At 52.9% G+C, this 17225-nt stretch overlaps 2 protein-coding genes across 2 annotated transcripts; both read left to right on the top strand.

Moving 5' to 3' along the window:
• Positions 1 to 490: 490 nt before the first annotated feature.
• On the top strand, positions 491 to 2400 carry MYF6 (myogenic factor 6). The gene is made up of 4 exons (XM_055808401.1): positions 491 to 1238; positions 1479 to 1569; positions 1745 to 1877; positions 2146 to 2400. The coding sequence occupies exons 1-3, from the start codon at positions 720 to 722 to the stop codon at positions 1861 to 1863; spliced, it is 729 nt and encodes a 242-aa protein (XP_055664376.1). The 5' UTR covers positions 491 to 719; the 3' UTR covers positions 1864 to 1877; positions 2146 to 2400.
• A 5825-nt stretch (positions 2401 to 8225) lies between these two features.
• Positions 8226 to 9855, top strand: MYF5 (myogenic factor 5). Its single transcript, XM_055808801.1, has 3 exons — positions 8226 to 8831; positions 9318 to 9393; positions 9526 to 9855. The coding sequence occupies exons 1-3, from the start codon at positions 8325 to 8327 to the stop codon at positions 9717 to 9719; spliced, it is 777 nt and encodes a 258-aa protein (XP_055664776.1). The 5' UTR covers positions 8226 to 8324; the 3' UTR covers positions 9720 to 9855.
• The last annotated feature ends 7370 nt before the right edge of the window (positions 9856 to 17225 follow it).

Below are 17225 nucleotides of genomic sequence, written 5' to 3'. Positions count from 1 at the left end.
TCCCTCTGTGTGTGGAGGCACAGTGAGCTTGTTTCCTAACCTTGGGCTGGCCCGGGTGGCTTGGGTCACAGGAATGGCATGCTTCAAGGGAGGGGGAATAGCAGGGGCTTCTTCTGAAAATATTAACTCATCTATTTGGAGACTGATGGCTGCCTTTGAAATCTCTCCGTATAGATCTATACTTAGCACCAGGGCAAGGAGCGTGAGCTGCAGGGTGTGAGGGGTGGGCAGGGGGAGGGCTCCCTGTGAAGCCCTGCGCCTTTGTCCTCCAGCGGTGCCCCCGCAGGCTCGGCAGCAGGACCGGGGCGCCTGCTGTGCCCGGACACGGCTCCCGAGCCCCCACCTCGCGTCCCCTCGCTGCACCCCGAGCTCATGGGATTTTGGGGGGAGGGCGGGGGGAGTTGGGTTGTCTTTTTATTTTTTGCTTGTTTCCCTTTTCCTTTTTTTTTTTTTTTAATTTGCTTCCCTCCCCTTGTGCCCCCCCCCCCCCCCCTCTAAATAGGAGATGTTCTCAGGACAGCGCCCAAGAGACTGGCTGGAATCAGTTTTGGAGGGTGATACACCGCGACAGCTAGAAGTTGGATAGGGTTTCAGCAGCTCCTATATAAAGCAGGGGGGGACTTATGTCACTGCACTAATTAAATTCCATCTGGGTTGTTCCTCAGGGTGTTTTTGAGCCTTCCACCCAACTCAAGCAGGCAGAGAGGCCGAGGGACAGCATGATGATGGACCTTTTTGAAACTGGTTCCTATTTCTTCTACTTGGACGGGGAGAATGGAGCCCTGCAGCAGCTGGAGATGGCAGAGGGATCCCCGCTGTACCCAGGCAGTGATGGCACCTTGTCCCCCTGTCAGGACCAAATGCCGCCAGAGGCTGGCAGTGACAGCAGCGGAGAGGAGCATGTGCTAGCACCCCCGGGACTACAACCCCCTCACTTCCCCGGCCAGTGCTTGATCTGGGCTTGTAAAACTTGCAAGAGAAAGTCGGCCCCCACAGACAGACGGAAAGCAGCCACCCTGCGGGAGAGGAGGAGACTGAAGAAGATCAACGAAGCCTTCGAGGCGCTGAAAAGGCGGACTGTGGCGAACCCCAACCAGAGGCTGCCCAAGGTGGAGATCTTGAGGAGCGCCATTAGCTACATCGAGAGGCTGCAGGACCTCTTGCACAGGCTGGATCAGCAGGAGAAAATGCAGGAGATCGGGGGGGACCCCTTCAGCTTCAGCCCCAAGCAGGGAAATGTAAGCACCGCCGCTCGCTTCCTCCCGCCGCCCCGGCATCCAGACGCGACGCCGCCGCGCCCGTCCCCTCCGCTCCTCCCCGCCACGGCCTCTGCGGCGGCCGGGCCCGCTGCCGGGTGCGAGCGGGCCGCTGGCGGGGCGCGCGCTCCCGGGGCCCCCGGCGGGCAGCCGCCGCCCGCTTCGCTGACCCCCGCCTTCTCCGCCTGTCTCCCCCCTCCCGCCCCCGCCCGTGTGCCGCAGATCCCCAGTTCAGACTTCCTGAGCACCTGCAGCTCCGACTGGCAAAGCGTTTCTGACCATTCCCGAGCCCTCGGAGCCAGCCCCAAGGAAGGTAACCCGCTAACCCGCTAACCCGCGCCGCAGCCGCCGCCCCCCGTGCGCTGCGGGCCGCCGCCGCGCCCCCCCCCCCGCCCTCACGGCCGCGCTCCCACCGGCCGGAGCCCGGCGCCGCAGGCCCGGCGAGGAGGCACGCGCTGCTCGTTAATCCCTTTTCTCTCGTTGAGCAGGAGGCTCCATCGTCGAGTCGGCGGCCTCCAGCAGCCTTCGCTGCCTCTCTTCTATAGTGGACAGTATTTCTTCCGACGAGCCCAAACTGCCCAGCGCGGAGGAGGTGGTGGAGAAATAAATCCGGTTGCTCTGGTAGTGTATTTAAGGGAGATGGAGCCCCCACCCCCTTCCCTCTAAACTAAGTAACGAAGCAAATTAACGCAGTGGAAAGCCCGGGCAGGGGCCTTGTTAAGCCCGAGTCTGAGTCCGCCTATCCCAAAGAAAATGGCTCGCACAGACTCCAGCCAGAGAGGCTTTCCCCCTTTTTTCTTTCCTTCTCCTTTCTTTCCTGAGTTTTGGTTTCTTTAAATTGTGCTGCATAGACCATCCCTCTTTTTTTCTTTTTTTCTTTTTATTTAAGATACTTACCAGTGTACCGGTGATCGGCTTTCGCTGAGAGTCACCGCAAAGTTCATTCCTGTCTGAGTGAAGCTGTTGGGTGTATTTCGTGTTAATCCTATTTAAAGAGTTCCCGCCTCGTTTCGTTCCTGTAAATAATTTTAGTACTGTCTTTTCTTTTGTAAACATAACAAATATGTATTTAAATGGTGGAATGTGATATTGTATATAAGAACAGACGGAATTCTTGGATTGTAAAATAAAGTTCTTTGTGTTACAGTGTGCCCCCCCCTCCCCCCGCCCACGTAATTCAGTAACAACCCGACCCCAGAGTTAAAACCCGCCGCCGACCTCAGCGAGACCAAGCCCTGAAGAGCCAGGCTTATGTAGTCGAGACAGGACCCGTGTGACCGGAGGCAGCTCTCGGGACAGATTTTTCCTTCGTTTTTTTCCTCTGAGGAACGTCTCCCCTTACCTAGGGCCGCACCCGCGGTGTTACTTACCCGCCTGCCCGTCGGCTCGCAGGGGGAGCCGGCAGGACCCGCAGCCCCTGCGGCCGCCCGCAGCGCTCCACGCCCCGTTTCCTCGCCGCGCTGCCGCCCCGAGGGCAGTACTGCGCCCCTAAAAATGTCCGGCAGTGCCGCTCTAGAGGCTCGCCAGGCAGGGACGCTTCTTCGGCCTTGTCCCGCACGTAGCGGGTGAGCTTACTATGGGGAAGCGTGAAGAGCTCCCCCACACCCCCCGGTCCTCGAGGAGAGAGGCTCAGCCCCGTTCCCTCATGGGCACGGGAGGGCTTGTCTGCGGCAAAACCGACGGGCCTGATACCCTAATGGGGCAGCAAAAGGCTGTGACAGGAGCCCGCTGCCTTGGGGACTGGGGGGGGCTGTGATTTCTTCCCAGAAAAGGTAACTCCCCTGGACTTCCTTGAGCCTGAGAGAGAAGGGAATGGGGTCCCTCAGTGAGGAAAGGGTTAAGCTACAGAAAAAGGGGGTGGGGGGGTAACAACACAGGAAGCCTTTCACTTAGTGGTGTAAAAAAACCTCAGCCTCTCTGAGGCTAGTGGAGCGGAGCTGCTCACAGTCGGAGCGTTACGGTTTGTAACAGGTTGGTTATACCCCCGGGCGGGGGCGACCACCAGGGAACACTGCCCTACGCACGCACCGGGCTCGCAGAGCTGACAAAAGGGACGCTACTGCCTCTGTCTGCGGGCGCTCTCCTCGTCAGCTTTAACCCTTGGTTTATTTTGGGGGGTTTGAAATGTCACAGCCACGTTTCGGGAAGGTCTTCCCCTTCTCGGCCGGTTCGGGCACGGGTACATCCGTCTGAAGGGAAAGCTCTGGAAAGAGACAGCCCCGGGAGCTGGCTCTCCCATCACGGTACCGTCCTTCCTCCCTCTTCGTGCCACCGCGGGCAGCCTGGGTTTGAAACCAGTCAAGTACTCGCTCTAATTGCTAATTAAATACTCCGTTGTAAGGAGTAATTGCGGTGGCACAGTGTGGTGGGCGCGTAGTGATAGGGCATTTTCCCTTTTTCTTTTTTTTTCTTCTCGTTTCAAACGAACCGCTTTGCCTCGGGGGACCCTCGGGCTCTTCAGAAAGCAGCGCTACGGGGAACGCGGGTTCTTGCATGTCATCTCTGCACTTTGGCGAAAGAGCGAAGGTGTTAGACTTTGCTTGTGTAGCGAAAAGGCTGCATCAGCAGCAGAGTGTTTCAGGTGGGGTTAGCAGCTCGCCGCCTTCTTCAGTAATTCGTTGCGATCCCCGCCGGGTCAGAGAGAAGGGCTACACCCAGTTCTCAACCCTGATGCAGCGCCGGCCGACCCAAGCCCCGCAGGACCCGCTCTCGCAGCAGAGCACGAGCGGTGCTGAAGCACCCTCGAATCCACAGTGTCACCCCGACACCCGGCCAGCCTATTGTTAATGCTCTCACCCCGGCATTAACCTCGACGAACTGGCCCGTCCGCCCCGCAGGACCCCCACGGCAACGTCTGCTCCAGCAGCCGGGTAACTTGAGCGATTGTTTGGAGTAAGTTTGCCTAAAGGAGGGGTTTTTTTCATTAAATAAAGAAAATACCTCCCGAAGAGACTCTCGGTGACCCCCGCGGCTGCGGCTGACATGCCGAGCTTCCCACTGAAGGTCCTCAGTGTGTTTGCAATTAAAATGTTTGTGTTTGATATTAATAAGGATAATCTTTACCTAAGTCCCCAGCCAAAGCAAACAGGGCCCTGGGATCACAGAATCAAAGGGTAATAACTGGGTAAGGACAAGAGGTTTGTGATTTAATCAAGCCTTTTTCCGGAGGGGCTACACACTAAGTCATCGAGGTTTTTACACGAACCCTAGTGCCCCCCCCCCCCCCCCCGCCCCGCTGCGGTTCATTTAACGCGAGAGGTGCAGGCTGGCCCGCCGCTCCCGGGAAGCCCGTGCTCAGCACCGGCCTCCCTCGACTCTACCTGCTCTGCTCCGCCCGGGAGCCACCTGCTCGCCCCCCGGCAGAGGAGGAGGGGTGCGGGAGCACCGGCGGGCCCGGCCCGTCCGCACGGCCGTCTGCCACAGCTGCCTGCGGGGCCGGGGAGCCGTGGCTGGGGGCGACGGGGGGGGCTGCCGTGCCGCTGCCTTGTCCCCGCTCTCCTCTGAAGTGACGCGACCGAGCGCTGAAAGCCTGGGTGGTTTTTTTTATTGTGCGTCTTTATCTTCCTCCGTAACACCGCCGGCAACCCAGAGAGGGAGGCGGGCAGCGGGTTCGGGTTATTTTCGGAGGTCGAAGGCAGGGCGGGCAGGCGTCAGCCCAGCAGGTATTTCCACGGGGAAAATTCCTGCTTGGATCGCTGCTGCTTTGGGGAGCCCGTACGATTTTCCCGGAGCTTCCACCTTTCTGTGGAGAACGAGCTGGGGAGCAGGGGGCAGGAGAGGGAGGAGGCTGAATAACTGAACCATGTGCTCGCTGGGACGTCCCTCCGATAGCAGGAACTAGCAACTTTTCCCAGTCTCAAGGCTGCTAAAAACCCCCTCGTGTCCCTTTGATCTCTCCTGGGAGTCCCAGGGTGCCAGCAGAGGCCAATGCCTTCTTCAGCTGTCTCCTATACAAATCCCTCTGGCAGGTACTAATGTGTTTACTTAGGTGCGCACGGTTCCCAGCGCTGGGGGGAACAAAACGTTTCTCACACGGCTGGAAGCGCCCGACCCCACCAGCCCAACTGGGAAACAGCTTTGCCGGCGGGACGGCGCGGCGGAGGCCCGGCCGTGGGAGGGGACAGGCGGGGGCTCGCTGCGGCTCCCCGCGCCCATGGCTGAATGAAATGCGCCCCCGAATAACGCTCTAGCTGCCGGTTGCTGTCCCGCACCGGGGCCCAGGCGTCGACTCCGGCGGTCTGCGGGGGCACCGGGCCATTTTTGGGGGAGGTGCGGGGTGCTGGCCGAGGGCGCTCCGCAGGGCCGGGGACGGGCACGGCGAGGCGTGTCAGGTGGGCCCCCAACACCGCTCACCCCCCGGCCCGGTAATTTACGGTTCCGGTCGGATTTTCTTTGCTTAAATATGGGGGTTGGAAAGAGATTGCACGTTCCGCAAATGGTCCCCACATGGGATTGAGGCCCTCCACCAATAGGTGCGGCACGGCAACTGCTGCGGAGCGGGGACGGTTGGGGTGAGCAACACTGTTTAAAGAGGTCCTGACACGTTCACCATTTTCTCTCTGCCCGTCCACAGGAGCAGGCAAGGTCCGATGCTCAAGCTGTTTCCCGTTTTCCGGACTTGAGCCTCCTGAAATGCAGCATTATTTTCCTTCCCCCCCCCCCCCGCCCCCAGCCAGCCTTGTAGTTTGTGTTTTCTCTCCCCTTTCTTTAGTTTCACTCGCCTACTGCACTTTTGCAAATTTGTTTTGAGATCACTTTACCAGAGGAGCCGGGAGCTCTTAAGGGATACTAATTACAGATTTTTTTTCTTCCTGACAGGCTTTTCCATCCATTCTTCCCCTTCCCCCAAAATACGTAAGGGGAAAGGAAACAAATTTTCCTAAGTCCTCAAAGACTTTTGGGAAAAGGCACGTTTTCCAACAACCCCAGCCCTGCTGGATTAAGAGTTAAAACTGAGCTAAAGCTCTGCACGCCGTCAGAGCGGGACGGAGGGGCTGGCATTGTGCACCGGGATATCCACAGTGCGTGCTTGAAGAGAAACCCCTGAAAGCTGAGCAGAACGGCAACCGGCACTTTAAAGATCAAGTTTATTTGTGCACAAAACATAAATCTGTAAACAGGTCTATTTTAGCCAGCGCAAATGTGGTAAATAAAAAGGTGTGAGTGTGTGTCTGCACACCACAGCCCAGCGAAGAGTTCAAGTTACCGTCGAGCAGAGCCTTCCGACGGCCGGCTTCTTAGGAAAACAATAGGGAACTGGCCCGTCTTAGACGTGGCCCAACTACACTCCAACCTGCACCTCGGAGCGGCAGAAGCCTGAAATCCTGAGCTTTCCCTTTCCTGTAACTTTACTCCATTATCAACGCTGTGCTTTTCCTACAGTATTCATTTCAAAGGGGGTTCCCCCCGTTTATGGCCCCAAATAAACCGAAGCAGTGCAGATGTAGCCTTCCCCAGCCTTTAGATAATTATGCATCCGCTCGCAGGAAGCAAGGTGTGTGCATGGGATTTTTTTAGGAAAAGTTTCAGCCTAGGAGTGGAAATCTACCTTTTGGGGTTTGGGGGGCGGGAAGGAGCAGATCGGGTCGCCCCGGCAGCCACTACCGGCCGCACTCCGCCTCGCCCGGGCGGCTGGAACGGCTTTCCAGCCGTGTGCGCTGGGGAGATGCTTGCCTGCCCGCCTTGCTCACTTGAAGAGCGGCTCCTTGAGACAACCGGTTCGCCATGCCCGCCGCATTACCTCTTCCCGGAGAGAGGCTAGTTGTAGACGGCTTTTTCCTGGGCACACAGACTGGCTCCGTAGAGTTTGAACCGCTGCTGGGTCACTTGCTCTCCGTTTGAGTTAACCTAGGTCACATAATTTTATTCCCAGGTAGGGAAGGTTTCCTTTGCCTTCTCATAATATTTTCCTCAACTACAAAAGCCACCTGGATGAAACCAAAGGATTCCTGCGCGTTAGCAAATGCCTGTTAAATGGCTTCATTACCACTCTAATGACCCTCGCACCGCTCCGCTCAGCTACTGCTGCGGCTGGAGCTCTGCAAAGCTTTTGTCCCCGACTTGTGTAAAGTTACTTAGGGATTGCGGGGTTAGAAATTTTACACTTCCAGGAGGGGTTTGTTGCACTGGCAGCTGGGACGCATCTGTAACGGTACAAGTTTGCCTGAAAGCAGAAAATTAGCAAGCCCGAGGCACTGCTCGACTGTTGTGTCTCTAGCAGCACCAGGTCACACGAGCAGGAGAAGGAATGGGAAGGGGGTTTGTCTCGGAGCAAACACGTACACTTTTCTTTTGTCAGTACCTTTCCCTGTGGCCCGATCCAACAGCACTGAAATCCGGGTTTCCCCCCTCCCTGGCACTCCTGGCCACAGGTAGATGTGCATTTTTTGTCTCTCGGTTTGTAAATTTAGACGGTTGGTGACACAAGTTTAATTCCAGGACAAAGCACTCGTCAACATAAACGAGCAAATCTTAGGTCTGAAGGGACGCGTAAATTGCTTCAGGTTAGACCTGGCCCACAGGCTGCGGGGAATAAATATAGGCAAGTAGACACTGTAGGTGCTATGGAGGGGCTCTACGCTAACCCCCCTGCGGGGAGAGCCGGTGCCCCTCCCGCGGCAGCCTGTGATGGGAGCGTAGGGACGAGGAACGGCTCTGCAGGAAATGTCAGCGGTTCGTGCGCGCCCACTGCCCCTCTTTCTCTTTCCATACCAAAACTGCAAATTCCCAGACTTGATTTAAACTCCGGAGATGTGGCAAACGAGTTGTGGGGAGGTCGGTCATTACAGAAGTGCCCAGCTCACGACTCTCCAAAGGAGCAGCGCGGAGCAAATTGTCTCCTGGGGACTAGAGGGGGCTTGCCCAGACAGCCCCCAGTAGGGGATGTGGTGGGATATGCTAATAAAGACTGGCCGCTGCGGACCAGCCTCCCTTTACATGTATATATAAGGGCCCCCCGCATCAGCCGAAGGACATTTCGTCTCAGGTCGCTAATTACTGAGGAAATTGCCTCAGCGCCTCGCCGAGAGCCCGTGGCTGCTGGCCCACACTGACGCCTCTGCGGCAAGGATGGAGGTGATGGACAGCTGCCAGTTCTCCCCGTCCGAACTCTTCTATGACAGCTCCTGCCTCTCCTCCCCGGAGGGCGAGTTCCCCGAGGATTTTGAGCCCAGGGACCTGCCTCCCTTCGGCGCCCCCGAGCCCCCCGAGCCCGCCTGCTCCGAGGAAGAAGAGCATGTCCGAGCTCCCACTGGCCACCACCAGGCCGGCCACTGCCTCATGTGGGCTTGCAAAGCCTGCAAGAGAAAATCCACCACAATGGACCGGCGGAAGGCGGCCACCATGAGGGAGAGGAGGAGGCTGAAGAAAGTGAACCAGGCTTTTGAGACCCTGAAGAGATGCACCACTGCCAACCCTAACCAAAGACTCCCCAAAGTTGAGATCCTGAGAAACGCCATCAGATACATCGAGAGCCTCCAGGAGCTCTTGAGGGAACAGGTAGAAAACTACTATCATCTGCCGGGACAGAGCTGCTCCGAACCGACCAGCCCCACTTCCAGCTGCTCCGATGGGATGGTAAGAGAGGCAGAACTGATGGGGCTGTGGGGACCCCAGGAAGGCCCGCGGGCAGGTCCCCCTCACCCTCGCGTCCGGTCCCATGGGTGTGGGACGGGCCGAACGCAGCCAGACATCAGGAGAAGGTGGACGGTTTGCGTTAAAACAGGCCCCTTGTCAGATGTAACACTGAGCGTGCACACGGGCTTGCCGGGGATGCGGGGGGGTGGGGGGGGGCGGTAATGCTGCCGGGGGCACCCAGCAAGCTCCCGGGGGCTCGTCCCCGTCGTTCCCCCCAGCTTAGCGCGGCGCGCAGAGGGGTAAGGGGGGCGCAGGGGGAGACGCTGCCCCAGCGGCAGCCTGGCCGGGGCGCCGCTGTCCCGCTCCCTCGCGGGCGCCGGGACTCCCTCCCCGCCGGGCCTTAAGGCCCTTTCCCCCGTGGGGAGCACTCCACTGGCCCGGGGGTGAGGGCGGCCGGGCCGGCACTCGCCCCTCGCTGTCTTGCAGGCCGACTGCGGCAGCCCCGTCTGGTCGGCGAGAGGCAGCAGCTTCGACGCCGTTTACTGCCCCGAGATGGCCCACGGTAAGCCCGACCCGCCGGCAGCCGCGGGCGCCGGCGGTGCAGGCGGGGGCCCGGGGGCCGCCCCGCTCCCCGCGGCCCCTGGGGAGGGCAGCGCAGAACCCGGCCGTAACTCGCTGCCGCCCCCGGCCGCAGGGTACGGCGCCGAGCAGAGCAGCACCCTGTCCAGCCTGGACTGCCTCTCCAGCATCGTGGACCGCCTCTCCCCGGCGGAGGAGCCGGGGCTGCCCCTTCGCGACGCCGACTCCCTCTCGCCCAGCGCCAGCATCGACTCGGGGCCGGGGACGCCCGGGACGCCGCCGCCCCGACGGACCTACCAGGCGCTATGAGGGGCCCGGGGAGGACGGCACCCCGCGCCTGCCGCCGCCTCCGGCGCCGCTGCCCTCCTGCCGGGGCCGCCCCCCTCGCCCGGCCGCGTCCTGCAAACGCTCCTCGGGCGAGGGGGGCCGCGCCGGCGCCGCTTGGCCCGCCTCCCTCCAGGGCTGGGGGCGAAGCGCCCCGGCCCGGGGTTCCCCCCGGGGCAGCCAGACCCGGAGGCTCGGGGCACACGCGCTACGCTGGAAACCCCGCTGCAAATAAAACGTGCTGTACGAGAGCTGTCTGGCCTGCTGGTTCTTTAAGTGGATGCCCGGGTGTTGGGGAGGGCAGCGAGACCCGGCTGCGGGGAGTCCGCCAGCATCCGTGTGCGGCCCCGGCCGCGGCCCCTGCCGGCACGGGGGGGACCCGTCCCATCGCGGCGGGGCCGGACCAGGGCATGCGGCGGCTTGGCCGGGCTGGGGCCTGGGAGCTTGTTTCTCCCGTCACCAGTGGGTGTTAGAATTCTGAGACCGCTCATGGAGGGACAGAAATGCGGAGGGTCAAATTCTCCGTCCATTCCTGTACTGCTATGGGCAGTTTCCTTTATTTTCTGCCAGAGTACAAGTAGTATTTCAGCCATATTCCCTTTTTTACTTTTTCTCCTTCTTGTCAAAGACCTTGTTTCTTTCTCTGAGTATGAAGATGGAACACTTATGGCCCTAAAATTGCATGGTGACTCTCCTTTGTAAAATGTCTGTATGATCTAGCTCAGATACTCTGTTGGGGAATTTTACTCTCAGTCACTCTTGGGGCTCTAGCAGAGACAAATTTAGTAAAGTTAAGTAAGAACAAACCACAAGTACCTCTTTCACAATCCACAAGGTACATTTCACAATATTCAGATTCCTAATGAATTTGGTCCCACCAGCCAGGATGAAAATTCATTACTCTATTTACGTGGGTCTAGAAATAGCCAGGTCAAGTCTTCATGAGCTTCAGAGTTAACAAGTATTTCCTTCCAGGCACTAAATCTAAGTCTTTCTACCATGAAAAATTTCCAGCCCTTTGCACTGCTCCAGTTGTAATCCAAAACTTTTCTAGCCCTACCCCCCCTACCCCCCCCCCCAAAAAAAAAAAAAAAAAAAGATATGTGGAGAGATGGGGAGATGGGCTCCTTCAGTGCACCCAGAAATGTCTCCTATGATAAACACTCTGTTTGGGAAGGGATATACACCTCGCTAATGTGGGGTAAGGATGTATTTGCCATTTGTGTTTATGTTGTTAGCACTGGGTGGCCAAGAGGCCTGGCAGTGGTATTTCACCTCTGATAAATCTTTCACTTGAACCCAGCCCAGCTTAGTCACATTGCCAAAAGTTGCCACCTGACTGCTCTTTGGCAGCATTCCTGACCTGAGGATGAAGGAAGCCCAGCACGCTGAGGGGACATGTCCCCCCACAAAGGGCTACAGAGGAAACGAGGTGGCACCTACCTGCCTGAGCTGCTCAGCTGGGCAGTGGGTGTCTGTGCTGCTGACACAGGGCAAGGCCAGCCTGCCCCTCCTGCGCGGCTGCTCTCAGAATCACTTTCTGCCCAGAGCTGTGTAACCTTGAGGGAAGTGTTTTCTTTTCCCGCAGAGTAATTCAGGAGGAGTCTTTTCCAGAACGGGCCTTCTGTGGATATAGATAGGTCCCAAGTAATCATCAAGCAGAAAAAGTGGTTTGGAAACCCTAGACTGAGGTTGTGCAGAGTTACCAACAAGGTATTTGCACACTTTTGTCATTACAGATGCTTCAGGAGTATTCAAGTGTCTGAGCGCTGAGAGTCTTCCCTGGTTATGGGCGATCGATCGCTTCCTAAGCCTTCTGTTCATAGAAATCCTCATGCACAACTCTGAACATTACTGGTTTTATTAATTATTTCTCACACATTGCTGCAGTGCTCGCTCCTGTCAACCAAAATACCATCCCAAGGCTACCGCTTATGGCCAGGATCTAATACAGTGCGGATTATTTTAAACGATGGTTTAAAATGAGCTAAGCTGGGGAACTTTCAGCATTTTGTTCTGCACTCTGCTGACCTTGGCAAGTGATCTCCGGTGAAGTATGCAGAGTAACACTAGCAAATCACATGTTGGTAATGTACACCTCTCTTTGGCTGGCAGGCATTTTGAGAGTTGCAAAAAGGTCAATACTTACAAGAAGTAGCTTTTCAGAGAGTGAGAAGTATCCCGTCTGCAGATGTTTGTCCACAGCCTCCTCAGTCCTACTAGACTAGATTACAATCTGTGGGTTTTGTTATACACATATAGGAAACAAACTCTTAATTACAGGACATTTATAAACAAAGCTCCCATGAGCCAAAATGTGTGGTAATCCTTGGAAGGAATGGAAGTTAACTTCATGAAACTGCTTTTAATCCATGAATTGGGAAGAACAAGGTGTAAAAGGCTGCTGTCCTAGGAGATACGCTGTTGTGGTCAGATTTAGCACATTTAATAACAATAATTATGTATGAAAAAAATAAAATTATATAATATATACATATAGAATATAATATATAAAACAGCACACATATTATAAAAGCAATAATAATAATAATAATAATAATAGGAAATGCAAAGAAAGATTTGTATTCTATGTAACACATGTTCATTTAAGGAAGGCTGTGCTCACAAATACATGAGAAGATGTTGGTTCAAAACACCTGAGCTCCACTCCTGTCCACTCTGACCACCTGGCTGAGTGCTGCAGGCTCCAGGACAGCTTGCAGTGATCTCACAGGCAGGCAGGCAGAGGAATGTCTTGTAGTAGCAGAATAATGTAACACACAAGCTGCAAGTTTTCTGTCACTCTCTGCAATGAAGGGTATAATTCTGTGCAATTTTAAAAATACAATTCATGTTATATTTTAATTTACCTCTGAAAATCATGCTTTTTTGGCTTATATTCTGACTGAGGGAGGCAGCTGTGCGTGTGTGTGCGTGTGTGTGCGTGTGTGTGTGCGTGCGCGTGTGTGTGTGCGTGTGCGTGTGTGAGAAGAGGTGCTTGTATCTTTTCTTTTTGTTCAGAAACGAAGAAGAGATCTCCAGTGAAATACATATTTTAAACTCAGACCAAAAGGCCAACTGTACATTACAAAACTAACAAAGGAACCTAGTAAAGATCTCTTGAATATAACATCAAGACGAAAGTCCTGTGTGCTTTATGTTTGTATTTATGAGTTACTTGTGCAGAAAGCCACTAATTTTCCCTGTAAGAAAACATTAACCTCTTCTCCTGCGGTAAGACTTAAAAGTGATAAACTTTCAGTAATTAGTCCTTGGAGGCTGAAAGGTCTTGATTCTTGCTGTTTGTCAAAATATGCCTAGAAACACCCCACATTCATGGCTGCATTTCAGGGGAAATTCAGTGCCACCGTCTTCCCAGCTCAGCCTGCTTGTCAGGAACAGTCAGACTTAGCAACAGCAGGCAGTTTACTCCTCCCCACCCCAGACCTTTTCCCTCCCCTCCTCCTCCTCCTCCTCCACAGGACCTTGACTCGCTCATCAGTTCCCCTTACTCCTCTCAGCTGGACCTTGGGGTCCCACAGGAGGACCTGCAGCTGGCCAGTTGATGACTGCTGACCTTTGGCAGGCTCTGCACAGCCTATCAGCCTTACAGCTGGCCACAACTGCCTTCCTGGCAACTAAAGACCTAATGAGCTTGGCCAGCTGGAGACTGGGCTGGGATCCTGCTAGCTAATTTGACCTTGTGTGAGGGGTGGAGGAGTTCACCCCCAAATGTGGAGGTGGTGAGCAGTGCATCTGTCTGTGTGCTGCCCTGGGGTGTCAGGGCCAGGCTTCTCCTGCAGCCAACTGGATTAGTGAAATAAGTAAAAAATGAGACTGCAGAGCTGTTCTTTGTATGCTTTATTTGAGTTTTCTGTTGGGTGTTAGCTCAGGCTTTGCTAGTGGCCTTTGCCTTCACTACATCTCATGCTGTTTTCTCCATTCAGCCCAAGAGATACACCCCTCTATCAGACAAGGGCTGGACTGAGGGAGTTATTCTCCTTCCCAAACACAGTATGATATTTGTTTTCTTCATTCAGCAGGTGCCCCGCTTTCCTTCCTCCAGGAGGTTATGCACCCTGGATGCTCATGGACTGCGTGCCAGGCCCACTGTACTGCCAGAGTCCAGCTACTTTCTCAAAGGTCTTCTGCTTTCTGCTCCCAGAGCAGCTGATGGGCACCATCCAGTCCTGGAGCCTGGTTTCGTTTTGAGCTTTAGTAACATTATGGGTTGCCTGGCAATCTGCTGGAAGATGTTGGTCGCTGTGATGCCAAAGTCTTTGCTCAGCTGAGCTTGAAGAGGGTGATAGTGGGCATGATATATGAGGGTCAGTAAGCCCAGTGAGAGGTCAGAAATGTAGTTCAATGTCTGTATTAAATCAAGTGCATTTGAACCTGATAGTCTCCGAGAGGCTTTCAGACCTGCAATAACAGCAGAGGAATAAATGTGTGAATTTTATCTTTATTTCTCTGATCTTCTATGAATATATGTTTTTGAAGTGATATTATTTCCTGGTTTAAAAATCTATATAACATGTATGCTAAGTAAAAATTAAATCCTATAAAGAAGACATAAAAGTTTTAACTTTGATTTTTTTTTTTTTTTTTTTTTGAAGTGCCAAATCCTACCACTTGCAGCAGGACTCAGCTACCTAGCAAAGACTCAGGAACCTGACAAAGGTCTGGCTGTAGTGTAGAACTCAAGCTGGTGTGCCTATAATACATTATAAGGAGTCAAACTGTGTATTAAATCAGGTTTGAATTCAGCCTATTGTCTTTAATTGTTTGATTCCACGTAATTTATTAAATGAATACATTAATAACTCCTTAATTAGTGGTGAGCAAACAATGACTATAACTTCAGTCACACCTGTGTATAGCTCAGTGCAAAGACCTCATTAGCAAATGCACCCCTGCTCCAGCAAAGAGGTTCATTTTTTTTAGAATGGAATTATTTGGGTCTGCTGAAAACTTTCTGTTCCACTCATTTCCATGTTTTAAGTAACCATATATGCAAGATGTTGTGGGTTTCTCTTTTTTATTTACTAGCATGAAAAATTACTAATTTGTTTGTTTTCCTGTCCACTTTTGTGATGCTTTGAAGGAAAACTAAAACAATCGGTATTTCTATTGTGAAAAGTATTTATTTCTACAACTGCTTTTTTGGAACATCTTAAAATTGAGCTGATAGTGCAATTCTAAATCTTGCTGCCTGACTGCTTTGAAAAGCAGAGGAGGAAATCTATGTGCTGGTCATGCTGAAGGTGCATCCAAAGTATATGTCTGAAATCCCTCCCTCAAATCCCTGATATCCCTGCCTTTATAGACAGTAGACATTACAGCAAAAACTCTTTCTCAGATTTAACTGAATTATCTCAGTGACTAGAGGTTTATCATCAATTATCTCAGTAGCTTTAAAAATATTAAAACCCCTCAGAGGTAGTTGGAGTAGAGTTACTCAGGGAGGTGAGTGCCTTTGTGCTGGTCCTCACTGTCATAATTCTCTTTTTGTTGGCTAGTATCAAGCTGTTACTAGGAGCAGGCCACCAAACTCCCTTCTCCCCTGGGTGAATGCCTGTTGAAGACTGTCATTTTGGTCCTATGACTCCTGGGTTTCATGAAAGTTGTGTCTCAAACAAGCAGCCGGGAGTCCTTCAAGCCTCCTTTTCTCAGGTGTATATAATGCTCGGAAGTGCTAAATGTTAATTGTTTAACTGCAAAGCTGCTGCAAATGAGTGAGCACCATTTTCCTGGGCACCGGCAGGACCTCAGTACTGAAGACTTGAGCAGCCCTTAAGTACTAAGGTTTGAGTTCATAATCCCTGTATGATTAAAGGGGGATTTTTCTGGGCCTTGTCTTGAGTTTAAGCATCCACCCTTATTTTCCTTGTGACCTCTATGAGAGAACTACTGGGTTACAGTGTAGTGCAGGAGTTTGCTCTTGGGTGACTTGCTCAGGAAGATGCATCCCATGGAGGTGTGTCCCATGCAGTGGGAAAGGGGACACCTTGGTAATCTGAAGCTGTTTGGTTGTTGGAAACATGAATGGCTTAATAACCAGTTTTGGAGAAAGTGAGTCTTGTAAATTGGGAATTCCCTGCAGAAGATGTACCTGGTGACAGTAAAAAGGGCTCCTGCTAAAGCCAAGAAAGGTAAGTACCGAAAGCTGGGAGGCCAGTTGTCACATGTTTGTATATGTAGCTACTCAGTGTGAAGTAAAAGGGTGGTGACTCTGGGCAACTGGGAAAAAGTTTAATAACTCTAAAATCCCCCATGCCAAGCATGATGTAGAAGGGAAACCAAGTAAACATGGGCTGAGACAGCTGTATCCTACCAGTGCCTGAAATGCACATTTTTCACGGGGTACAAATTTCTCGCATTTTTTTTTTCCTGGGTGAAATGCAAAAATGACTGAACTTTGAAATACGAAACTTGTTATTTCTAAACTTCCTAACAAGTAGGACAGTGAAAGCTCCTTTTAGAAAAGTGCTCATGAAATTGGACTTCCCAAGCAGAAGTGGTCTGCTCTGAGGGGTGTCCCAACATGTCTGCCTCCCATAACCCATGTTCCCATCTCTCTCTTTTATGTGGGGAAAAAAGGACTATGCCCTCCCCCCCAAAGTATTTATTTTGGTGTATACTCTTGCTTTACTACATTGTTTCAGCACTACCATACTTCCTTACATTCCTATTTATAAAACAAATAGTCCTATTTTTATTACTGGGTTTTATTCTCTATTTTTTTCATTTATAAAAAGTTTTATTGTTTATAAACAATGTATGTGGTTGTAAGAATAAGTTTGAATGCCATTTTAGTTTAATATGTATGGAAACAAATCTTTGTTTTCATGCAAACATTTAATCAGAAATAATGCATTATAAAGTACAGGTAGACAGCTAAGTTTATTATTGCCTCAACTCCACTGAAACCCCTGGAGTTTCACCAGGAACAGATTTGGGACAGAAGGCCTCGAATATAATTACAATATATTCATTGTCTCATGCCTCAGAAATGGACTGTTTATGTGCCAAGCTGTAAACTGATATTCATGATGACTGAAGCCTGAACAATGTTAAAATATCCAGACACTCTGCTTCAAACCCTCTGGTATCCAAAACTGCTCCTTTCCTCTCGAAAGGAGGGGGTTACTGCTGCTGAGGGTAAACAAGGGCAGGGGCACAGCTTTAGTACTCGAGCCGAAATAAGGACTAACTAGCCTGGCTGATGCTGAGGCTTAACAGCAGAGAGCCGGTGGCCAGGGTGCTGCCTGGGACCCTCCCCACCAGCTCTGTACTCCTGCTCCTGCGGCAGAAGCTTCCCAAGCTGATCCTTTCAGCTCAGCAGTCAGGAGATTAGCTGTGCTGCCCCCCAAACCCCCTTTTTTAGAGGGATTTTTCTTTAAATGAAAACTGCAGTGGAAAATTGCTTTTTATTGCAATTATGACGGATACAGCGGTTCACACGGCTTGCAGCATGCTTGAGAGCCAGGG

Source organism: Falco peregrinus, chromosome 6 (assembly GCF_023634155.1).
Source record: "Falco peregrinus isolate bFalPer1 chromosome 6, bFalPer1.pri, whole genome shotgun sequence".
NCBI classification, from domain to species: domain Eukaryota; kingdom Metazoa; phylum Chordata; class Aves; order Falconiformes; family Falconidae; genus Falco; species Falco peregrinus.
Note: the sequence above shows the minus strand (reverse complement) of the source record. Positions and strands in the feature narration are given on the sequence as shown.

What these genes read in the sequence shown, in the direction of transcription:
- MYF5 (XM_055808801.1), top strand. Translation starts at nt 8,325, where the DNA reads ATGGAGGTGATGGACAGCTGCCAGTTCTCCCCGTCCGAACTCTTCTAT. An exon ending in CCAGCTGCTCCGATGGGATG is followed by an intron (nt 8,832 to 9,317) that starts GTAAGAGAGGCA and finishes GCTGTCTTGCAG; the next exon opens with GCCGACTGCGGCAGCCCCGT. An exon ending in CTGCCCCGAGATGGCCCACG is followed by an intron (nt 9,394 to 9,525) that starts GTAAGCCCGACC and finishes CCCCGGCCGCAG; the next exon opens with GGTACGGCGCCGAGCAGAGC.
- MYF6 (XM_055808401.1), top strand. Translation starts at nt 720, where the DNA reads ATGATGATGGACCTTTTTGAAACTGGTTCCTATTTCTTCTACTTGGAC. An exon ending in TCAGCCCCAAGCAGGGAAAT is followed by an intron (nt 1,239 to 1,478) that starts GTAAGCACCGCC and finishes CGTGTGCCGCAG; the next exon opens with ATCCCCAGTTCAGACTTCCT. An exon ending in CGGAGCCAGCCCCAAGGAAG is followed by an intron (nt 1,570 to 1,744) that starts GTAACCCGCTAA and finishes CTCGTTGAGCAG; the next exon opens with GAGGCTCCATCGTCGAGTCG.